General features: G+C 40.5%; 1 protein-coding gene across 4 annotated transcripts in view; it reads left to right on the plus strand.

The window, feature by feature from the left end:
* The window catches only part of GAK (cyclin G associated kinase), a 133,003-nt gene extending 122,181 nt beyond the window's left edge, over positions 1-10,822 (plus strand). For all 4 annotated transcript variants that reach the window (XM_069072528.1, XM_069072534.1, XM_069072542.1 and 1 more), the window contains 2 exons: positions 1,881-2,057; positions 3,737-10,822. In XM_069072528.1, coding sequence (XP_068928629.1) covers positions 1,881-2,057; positions 3,737-3,838 — 279 coding nt within the window. In that variant the 3' untranslated portion in view covers positions 3,839-10,822. The remainder of the gene's footprint in view (positions 1-1,880; positions 2,058-3,736) is intronic.
* Positions 10,823-11,203: the final 381 nt, after the last annotated feature.

The raw sequence follows: 11,203 nt of genomic DNA on the forward strand, positions 1-11,203 counted from the left end.
TCTGGAAATGCTTTATTTGGTGTTTAATTCACAGTAAAAAAAAAATTCTAAAACAAAATTCAGCTGCATAAATACAGATAAGGAGGAAGTATGGCTAGGTAATAGTTCATGTGAAGGAAGAACCTGGATATTTTAGTAGATTTCAATCTCAGTATGAGTTAACAGCATGACCACAGTTGCTAATAATCATTTGACATTAGGCTGCATTAATACAAGTATGGTATCCTGAATAAGGAATACGATAGTCCTGTTGACCTATGGGTTTCTCAGACTCTATCTGGACTATTATCTCCAATTTAGGATGCCATATTTTAATAGTCACTAAAAAGCTGAAGTGTATCCAGAAGATAATTAACCCAGATAGTGAAAATGTTTGAAATCATGCCATACAAGGACTATGTTGAATAAACTGAGAATGTTTATTTCTCCTAGAGGAAAAAAGATTGGGGCGGGGGGGGGGGCAGAATAGGTGGAGGGTGTGGGTGGGACATGATAGCTGTCTTTCATTGTTTAATGATTTGCCATGTAGAAGAGGATTTAAGTATGTTGTATTTGGTGTCCTGGATTGGAGAATTAGAACTACAGTGGGCGGAAATTATAGAGAGAAGCAGGTTTATACGGGTCAGCATGAAGAACAACTTCCTTAATAGTTAGAGCTGCCCAGAGGTGGAATGGGCTACTTTGTCAAGGTGGTGGGTATATACCCCGTCACTGTCTGTACTCCAGTAGTACTGAATGGACACCCTCTTGGTGATAAAACAAAGCCAAATCATGCTTTATTAAAATAGTCATTAGATTGTATGCACTCCTAGGTTCCTCCAAACTCAAGCATCTCATTTTGTGATTCAGAGTAAGGGCAAAGGTCAGCAGAACACGGTTATAAGAGTTTAGAAGAAAGGAGCAGAGGTTACTTCTGGTAACCAACAGACCATTTTATTTAGACAGAGTTTTTGAGACCTGGTAAAAGATTATTTATTATATAATCTGTAACTATTTTTAGGACCAGTTCCTAGCTAAGGTCAGTATTTAGTGCATCAGCCCTTCCTATTTGTGGAATTTGAGACCTTACTTCTAGTCTTGGTGCTACCTGTTTATATGACCTTGGCTAATAAAAAGGGTGTGTGTGTATGTGTCTTGTCTGTGTGTGTGTGTGTGTGTGTGTGTGTGTGTGTGTGAACTAGATGATTTTACAAGTTGTCGCTAGCTCCATTTTGTAATTTAACTGAACTCATGTAATTAGAAGCTGTAATTTTGAATGGTGCTAGTTCTTGTCTTCAAGGAATGTCAAAAATCTCACTAACCTAGGACTAATTATTTCCTGGAGGTTAATTGGAACAAGTGAACATTTTCAATTCCTACATATTTTAATTTAAACAAACTAGGTTAGCAAGTATTGTCTAATAGTTTCTTAAAATACTAACTTTAATGTAGAGATAAGTAATTACAGCATCAGTTGTATGTAAATGTTTTTCTACTATTTGAGAAATATCTTAAGTTATTATTATTATTTTGCTTTTTGGAGGGCAGTTGGGGTTAAGTGACTTGTCCAAGGTCACATGGCTAGTTTTGTGTTAAATGTCTGAGGCCAGATTTGAACTCAGGTCCTCCTGACTCCAGAGCTGGTGCTCTATTTATTCACTGCACCACCTAGCTGCCTCTATGATGTTTTATTTTCTCTTTAAAAAGAAAAGCAGCATTATGGCATGATGGATATAGGTCTTTCATAAGACTATAAGCTACAAAAGAGGAGTGCATCCTCATTGGTGGAAAGAGTTTTCACACCAGGTGTTCCTGAAAGTCATATAAAGAGTTTTGTTGAATGAATTGAAATTGTAAGTGTGCAGATGTACAGATTAAGTTTCTTTCCCATACCTTCTCAGCTTCTCGATTGGATTGAAGGAAAAGAGAGAAATATAAGAGCACTAATTTCCACACTGCACATGGTGCTTTGGGAGGGAGAAAGCAGGTGGAAACCAGTTGGCATGGCAGACCTGGTGACTCCTGAGCAGGTGAAGAAGTACTATCGAAAGGCTGTGCTGGTGGTTCATCCAGACAAGGTGAGCTGTCCAAGGTACCTGTGGGATTTTCTTCTCCCCCTCCCCTCCACGGACTTCCTCAGCCTCCCTCTCTCTCCATCTCTACCTGTCCCTCTCTTTCCCTCACGCTCCTTCTCTTTCTGTCCCCCCCTCCTACCCCACTTCTTTTGTTTTTGAGCTGCAAGCTCATAATGAAGTCAGGATATGAGGACTTGGAAAAGCTTTTCAGCTGAATGGATGCTTTTACTGCAGGCACTGCGTTGAATAATTTTGATTCTTATCTACATTAAAGCATAAACATTTTTTGAATATTTTAAAATATGTTTATGGATGCTTGAGCTCTGTTGAATAACTTACATTTTCTTCTAAGGCTATTTTGTAATCAAATGTTGTAATATATCAAATGCAGTGTTACTAAGTAGCTGAAAAATTTGCATCTTCTGTTCTGTGCTCTGATTTATAAGCAAATTATGTGCTGGTGGAGGAGGTTGAATTTAAAAGGTTGCTGTACTTCTTGGATAATGCCATTATTGCTACTGAAGAACTGTGAAAGGGAATCTTTATAGTTGGTGATGGACTCTGTAGAGTCATAAGTACTTTCTTGCTGTTGTGATTGGTGTTGGGTGCACATTTGCTATCTGGATGTTTCTGGGGTGGCTGATGGGGGGAGAAGAAGGGGAAATAATGAAAGTTCTCTCTGTTACCTACACCTTTATAGGTTTGTTAGTACCTTGCTTTGAGATAACTGGCCAGGACTAATTGTTCAGTCATTATCCTTATTGTCTTTGTTGTTTATCTCATCCTTGTATGTTCAAGATCACAATCAGGAGAAGGTCCCAGTGCTTGAATGATCAGGGAGAGAGTGCCTTTCTTGTGATCTGGGATACTGCAGAGCAGATTGGAAACCTGTTACCCAGCTTACTTCTTCTAGGATTATGCAGTTATGTTAAGCTAAGGCTTGATCATTAGCCCAAAGGTTTATTAAAGACAGAGTGCTGAGCCTGTCACCCATTAGATAGGGCAGAATGCTGTCTCAGGAACTGTCCTTCAAGGGTCATTGTGAGGATCTGATGAGAGAATTGCATCTGATTATAGCTGAGGATATGAAGCCCATAGTTACAGGGTACCATTATTTAAACCACATTTACCGACATTGGCAGATGTTATATTACCCTTGCCTTTGTGAACTACACTGCTGAGCTTTGAACCAGTGGAGAATTTGAGAGGGTATTCATGTGACGGAAGAAACTATTTGACCCTGATGTTTATTTCCTGATGAGAAACTTAACTATTCCAGGCCAGGATCAGGCTTTGCCACTGTTAAAGTCCATTCACCTCAAGAACAAATCACATGGGATATTTTTACCACTGAGATTTTGGAGAGAGGTAAAAGAACAGACTGTTCAGAGCCACTTTGTCAGTGATGGCAAAGCTTCTCTGATCTACGGATCCACCCAATTGTAACTCCTCTTCCCCTGAGGAGCTTCTCTCTGCAATTTCTGTTCAGCTTTGTGGACATTTTGGGAGTGGCCTCCGGTGCTTGGCCAACATGACATTGCTCTCAGTTTTTGCCATGTGGCTCTGGTTAGTGCCATAGAAGTTGGGAGTGGGGGTGACAGAGGGAAGGCCAGGTAAGACTTGCTTGAATCTCTAGGGAAAAAGCTGCCAGTTTCTGATGTCTGTCTATTCTTTCTTCCCAGGCCGCCGGGCAGCCATATGAGCAGTATGCCAAAATGATCTTCATGGAGTTAAATGATGCCTGGTCAGAGTTTGAAAATCAGGGATCCAAATCCCTTTTTTAAAACCTCAGTTTTGGGGATTTTCAAAATGCATTGGCAGCAGAATGGCGTCTGAAGGTGGTGTTTGTTGGACTTAATGTTCCTAGAACTTGAGAGAGTTTCATGAGCTCATCCTCCAGTTCGAAATTCTGCTCTTGTAGATGGGGTGTATTGTAAAATGTAAATCAGCAAAGGCCTCTTGCCATGTCACAACCATAGCCCAGAGTGAACCTTTTTCCCACTCAGTTTGATTATGAAACACATAGATCTGATGACGTCCTTGTTTGGGGTGCAGTGGTGTAAGAAGAGTGAGCCATTCATTCTAAAGCCAACAACATTGGTTGGTTTTTTTGCCCAAAAGGAAGACAACTCTGACTCGTGCTTCTGTTATGTTTCACTGGTTTGTGATTGGAGTTTGATGTTTAGTGCCTCTCACCTCAGTCCAAGCTCTTTAGTGCAATGAGAAACAGTGAATTTGCTAAAGCACAGCATTGTTACCTGAATCTATAGAAGGTGTACATTTACATCTGTATTTTGTGTAATCATCCTGATAATCACTTTTGTATATAATTAAAATGTTTTCTGATGATAACCTGCATTCCTTATAATGAATTGGCAGCCACTAAACCAGCATTCTTGGTTGTGGGAAGCAAGGAACCAAGTTGTTTGCAAATCACATTTCATGACTCTGGATAGTGGCTGTATGTCACATGCAGAAAACACTGGCATTTTTAATATAAGTGATTGCATGTTAAAAATCTTTTGTGTTATTTATGAAGAATTTTTTGGACATTAAACTGTATTGCCAGGGTTTATTTTTCCAGCTCATGGCACTTGTAACTTCTGATTCTCTACTCTCTGTATCCCCTCCAGTGGAATAATGTGCATTCCATTGGTTTTATAAATATGCTGTTAGAAAAGAAGATTGTCCTACTTATTTCGCAATCTGATCTTGAAATGTGAGCACAATATTGTTTACCATGCTTATTTCTTTTCTGAAGTCAGCAAATGTGATCTCATTTGCAATTTGTTGTTGAAAAAATTTGCTGTTCTTTTATTGTACATCTGGTCAGCTCGACTGTATTGACTGATTATACATTTTATTGTCAGAATGTCTTAATAAGCAATGATGTTATACCCAGGCAGATGGCTTTGGCCTTGAGTACACACACACGCACACACACACCTTAGACACAAGAAGTAACTTTCACTATCTTAAGTACAAGAACCATATTCGTGTCTGATTTGTCACAAGAAGGTACTTTAGCAATGACAAAATTCCTTATAGTCTGGGTTGCTGCTGAGTTTGATTGACAGCTTTTACATACGTGTTCCATTCTTTTTGAAAAAGGAGGAGGGAAGGAAAACAAGGCAGAAAGGAAGAAAAGGGGTGAAAAGAGAGAAGAGGAGGAAAACTATCTTTTACAATGGATAATCACCCTTTTCAGTATGATGTAATTTCCTCTGAGAAGCCTTGCAATTCCATAGCTCCTCTAGCCTGAGTTGTTAGTGCCAATTCTAGCTAAACCAGAAGCTAATGGTAGTATCTGGGGTGAAAGATTCTAGAATTAAACACTGAAAAAAGAAAAAAAAATTAACATCCTTCTGTTAAATGGCATATATAAGATAGTTTTTGCCTAGACTGTCTTAATTACCAGTAGCAGGAACATGAGACAAAAAGCATGGTTAAGAAAATGTTCTTGGTTTTTCAGTCTATATAGTTCATGTGAATTCTTTGTTAAACACTTAAGGAGGGGTCAGGTGGGGCAATCTGACAAGTACATTACAATTGCTTCATCTTCCCAGAATACTCATCTGGTTTGACTTCCTGGTGAGCTCTGTTTTTGAGACTAGAGAGGAGAACGTAGCCCATCCTGCCAGTTATATGTGGCTTTTCTTAGCTCCACAAGAGCCCCCAGTGTAGTATTCAGGGACAGTTAGACCAAATTTAGTTATCAAGTCTTGGGAAACTGCAATGTGGCCTTCTCTGGTTCAGAAAGAGCAGTATCATGAGTAAATGAGAAAGAAGGCAGCACCAAGCACTAAGAGCTGTGCTCAGTAAGGGGAGCTGGGATACAGTGAGCAGCACGTAGGAATGCTTGGGTAGGCCATTTGGAGTCTGCTGTGGAGGTGCTGAAGGGAACAGTGAAAGGGAGGCTGCCCTAGGGTCTTGGAGGAAGGGAACTGGGCTTTGTATCTGCAGATCAGGAGGAAGGCTGAACTGTTCAGCATATTACCAGTGACCTTTGAACTGCTAGCACTCATTTCCTCAAAGAATGGGGGAATAGCTGAGAATTGTTAAGCAGATAGAAGCCTTCTCTTTTAAAAAAAGAAAGGACATTAAGTTGTCTTAGTAAAATCAGTGGTAAAAATAGTGAGTGAGTGAATGAATCTAAGTAGGCTGAAATTTATATTGTGATCCTGTAGGAGTCATGACTCAGTGGTCATTCATTGGTGCTGTTGCAGAGTTCTTCCTGCACAGTAGATTCCTGTGCATTAGGACAGCATTGCAGTACAAGGCATTGGAATTTGCTTTTCTGCGCTAGTGCCTGAAAGTTATCCTTAGGTGGGCAGGTAGGTAGTTTCTGCTCACTTCACCAGCATTTAATTTAAGTCTGTAAAGAATACTTTTTTGACTGGACCACAAGCAAAAAATATCTAGTCTTTTCTCCACCCACCTCAGGAAAGTCTCTAATCTGGGGCTTTCTCTACTTCAGGGAGGTCGCTGCTGCCAGGAGGTGCCCCATGGAGCCTGCAGGAGGCAAATGTCTGAAGCTCTGTGGTGCTAGGCGAAGTCACCTGGATCCAGTCCTCTCCCCACCCCAGGACACAGCCCTCTTTGACTGCCAGGAAAGGGCATTGTAGGGAAGGAATTTGGAAGGAGGGGCTGAGGTTGTTAGAAAATAGGTATGAGGGAGAGGGGTGTGAACAGAGACTTTTTCTAAAAATTTGGGATAAAAAGTACTATTGCCATCAGTTGTCATTCATTGGGAAATGGGGTCTTTTTTCATCCAAGTGATATAGATAGACTGGCACATTCAAGGCAGACAAGATATGCAAGATTCAGTTACAGGAAGGTGGCTTTAGCAGTTTTGCAGGGGCAGGGGTGGAGGGGCGGGGTTTCTTTGAACATTGTTGAGTGGACTTAAAAACAATGCATTGAATTTTTTTTTTTAAATGAAGAATGAGGGGAAGGTTGTTTTACAAAAATGGCAGAAATGCCCAGCTAATCATTGCAGATGATTTGGTTTAATTTCATTTCCTTATATAAGCACTGCATCAGAGCTCAGTTGATTGTATAATTTACCCCAAACATAAGAGAATAAAATTATCTAATGGGGTGATTACAGAAATAGGGGTGAAGTAGAGGTTAGAGAGAGAGAATGAATCATTGTTGAATGGGGGAGGAATGAGAGAGGAAATATTCTGAAGCTGATCTTGTTTCCTATTCTCACAACAGGAGTAAACATACTGAAGGGATGTCAGAAAATAGGAAACAAAATAATTCCTATTTCAGGGTCTGAAAGGCTTTAAAAAATCTAATTTTTTATTTCGAAGGAAGTAGATGCACATTTAAGATCACTAACTGGAAAGGGGGAACCCTGGTGATAATGACAGTCTGTAGACAGATGAAGTATTAGGGAATTAATGAATTAAAGCTCAAAGGAACATTTAAGGAACAAAATTTTCTTAATAAAGATGTGTAATATGGTGGAAAAGGACTTGAAATCTGAGGAACTATATGAGCTACTGGAGAGTTAGAGAAGTCATTTCTTCTCCCACTTTGATCTTAAATTTACAGGGAGGGGTGGCTAGGTGGCACAGTGAGTAGAGTGTCGGCCCCAGATTCAGAAGGACCTGAGTTCAGGTCTGTCCTCAGACACTTACACACACACACACACACACACACACACACACACACACACACACACAACTAGCCGTGTGACCTTGGGCAAGTTACTTAACCTCAATTGCCCTCCAAAAAGCAAAAAATAAAATAAATTTACAGGGAGAACTCATTCACTGGTCTATAGGAGATGGCTGCCTTGGGCATTGGGTAGATTGACCTAACGTGCTTTGAATCATGGAGAAATATGTAGCCTTCATAGTTCCAGACCCTGAATAGGGAAAGGTTCCAGAGCTGCTGAGATTGGGTCACCAATGTATTTCTCAAAGCCCTGTCAGATACTGGAAAGGGAAGAGCATACAGTGACCAGTGATTTTTTTCAACTAGAAGTAGAGTAGTCCAACCAAAGAAAGACAAGTATTTGACATTAATGTGGCAAAGCTATTCATGAAAACTCCCACCATCTATCTTGTATCTTCATCTATGTCTCTATTTCAGAGAGCAGGGAGTCTCTTCTGTACAACAGCCGTGTGTGTCATTGGGCCCACAAGCAGATTGATGGAGTGAATTGATCAACAAACCTTAAGTGGTTGGACTGGGATTTTAAGGACAGTGGTTTTTCTCAGTTTTCAGAATGATTCAAAATGCTGTGTTGAAACATGTTGGTTCTCTGTGAAAAGCTACAACAGTTAACTGAAGAGTAAAAATGATTAGTATTGTTCATTAACTACTTGAATGATTTCAAGCTTTTCCATTAAGTGCTTCAGAGAACATCCATGGGATTAAGCAGGGACCTAGGGAAACAGAGGCCTGAAGAGGAAGTGACTTGTCCAAGGCCACACTGAGTAAATTGGTTGGTGACAGAATTGAAGGATAGAGCCCACTCTGGTCTCTCAGTAAGGGAAGGGCCCCATAGTTCCAGAACTTGGAAGTGGGAATTTGGTTATTGGAATGCTGGTCTTGATTTCAGATGGTGGATTTGCCTGGACCTTCCTCTTTATATCTGGTTTCCTTGCCTGTTCCTTTTTAAAGGTATGTTTCCTGACCTCAGGGCTTGTTTCCTGAGCTTTGGTTTTTGTATTCTAAGCATGGGGAAAGTTGATTCAGATTTCCACATAAGTTTGCAGAAAACATTAGGATGTTATGTCCTTTAATAACAGCAAAAAGTTGTATTTTGAACAGTGCCTTTGTCATTATTCCTAGATTTGTTTTTGAAACATAGGTCAAAATTGGTGTATTCTGCATGAGACAAATCATAAAAGTTGATCCTTTTCCAAGGGAACTCCATGCTCAGCACAAATACCTCAGTCTCCATACATTTATGTTCGTTTAGGATTTTAAGGGTAAATGTTTACGAATCTCAGAAATGTTCCTAGGTAAGCTTCCTTGCAGCTTACGGTAATTCAGAACCATCCCTATTGCTAGGGACCAAAAGAAGGTAGATTTTGTTGTTGTTGACACAGGGCTGTGTGTGTGTGTGTGTGTGTGTGTGTGTGTGTGAGAGAGAGAGAGAGAGAGAGAGAGAGAGAGAGATGCTCCTAGTATTAAGTTAATCATAAATAGAAATTGCCACCTTCCTCTTGGTCAAGGCTGTACCCTTTGATGATGAGCATAAATTGCCACCCTGGTCCTTTATTTTAGTGATCTAGAGTCACCTCTAGATTTGTGTTAGCAATGGGGCACTGTTCGGGGGCCTGTAAGTTTCCACTGGTCAGTATATCACATTCCAGATGCAAGAGTTGGTTTGGGTCTGGTCAGGTCAGGTCAGGCCTAGAGAGAACAAGCATGCTTCTTTGGTTGCTCTGTAGGTACCCTGGCTTCACTGGCCTCGCAAGTCTGGGTAATTGTTCATCAGCACTAGGAACTATGGGGAGTTTGGCACCAAATCGCTTGTATGGTAGGGAATGGCCTCTGAGACAGACCAGCTCATATGCCAGAACAGAAATTGGGAGTGGGACTGGAGTTGGCACCTGAGCGTCCTGCAGTCTTGTATCTGTCTTTTCTCCTGGAACTGCTTAGTTAATAACTTGAGTGTGGATTGAGTGGGATTAGGGGCAGCGCTGTCTTGTGGGCTGAGGAAAAAGGACAGTGTTTTGTTTTATAGGAGCAGAGGTAGGAAGTCCTGAGGAAGCTGGGACTTAGCTCAGACATACTTGAATTTTAAGAATTATAGGTGGTGATGCAAGTTCAAAGCAGAAGGGCATTTTCTTTGTTTCCTCCCACTGAAAGGAAAGGGAGGGGTGCCAGTCTTTGTGCTTAATCCATAGATTTCCAGCCAAGTTCACCAGCCTCAGCTCAGGGTTTGCTGCATCAGCATTGAACTGCTTTTCCAGGAACCACTTATGACCATTCCTAGGGAGTTGGTTCTAACCAGTCAAGGATCCTGTTGTTTTAAATACTGACTGCTGCTTCTGTCGTCTGTGATTCTTCCACATGAATCAGGCCAATGTGTTTCTGCTAAGTTTCCATTATTAGTTACTGAATTAGTGATTCCAAATTGATTACTTTAGTGGGCATATGTTGTCTTAAAGATCCAAAGTTCATTCCAGTATTTCCTGATACCTTTGCAAACCACCTTCCAATAGGGCTGATAGGGTACCTCCAAACCACTGTTTTGGACAGAGTTCCTGCCCATTGTATGCCTATCCAGGCCTCTGTTGTTAGAAGCCAGCACTTCCAGTTGGTCAGTGTTTGGATAATGAAAGATAGCTTTTGTGTATAAGCTTCTTAAACTGTTTGAAGAATTTGCATATGTTCTTTATCCAAAATGTGATTTATTTATATTAAATGTGATCTCACATGGGAGCCAGAGGCATTATGGACGTTTTGGATAAACTTACATTCAATTGAATGTATATTTACACCTCAGTCTATATGAGTATGGGCTGTTGCTGTTGAAAAATATTAATGTGATAATAATGGTTTCATGTGGTGGCCAGTTTCTCTAGCTGTGACTTTTTTGGTGGTTGGATATAAAGATGGGGGCTTGTCTCATAGTCTGATCATCTTTCATCAGGAATTGCTCTGTACTAAATTTGCTATTGTCAAAAAAAAGTATAAATATGTATGTGTATATAAAAATGAAAAACATGAACAAAAGACAAGTAGTCTATTAGGATTCTTGGCACAAAATGTCCTTAAATAAAAAACTTTGCTTTGAAGTGTCTTAAGATTGATCAATTGAAACACTTAGCTCCAAAACTTTCCTTAAAACAAAAACTTGCAGCTACAAATAACTGGACCTGTGAAGAACCCTAACTTCCTATCTTTCTTCACCACCTTTAATTTACTTCTCTGCAGCACTTGAAAAATGTCCACCCACCGAAAGTGCTTTTTAGGTAAGTGTAACCTCCCACTAGGAAACACTCTAATGTGTAATCTGATGGGGTAATGGCCATGTTTGACCTTGAAGCTAAAGCCTTTCTCATTCAAGGGAAGAGCCTGTCAGGAGTTGGGATGGTGGGGTGGGAGGTCACTAGGAAGAGGTCAGCACTGAGACAGCAGTAGCTGTGGGATGGAGGAGGAAGGCTGGGCTGGTCATG

Source organism: Petaurus breviceps, unplaced genomic scaffold (assembly GCF_028583685.1).
Source record: "Petaurus breviceps papuanus isolate PSGF00001 unplaced genomic scaffold, PetGlider_PUasm1.0 140, whole genome shotgun sequence".
Taxonomy (NCBI): Eukaryota; Metazoa; Chordata; class Mammalia; order Diprotodontia; family Petauridae; genus Petaurus; species Petaurus breviceps.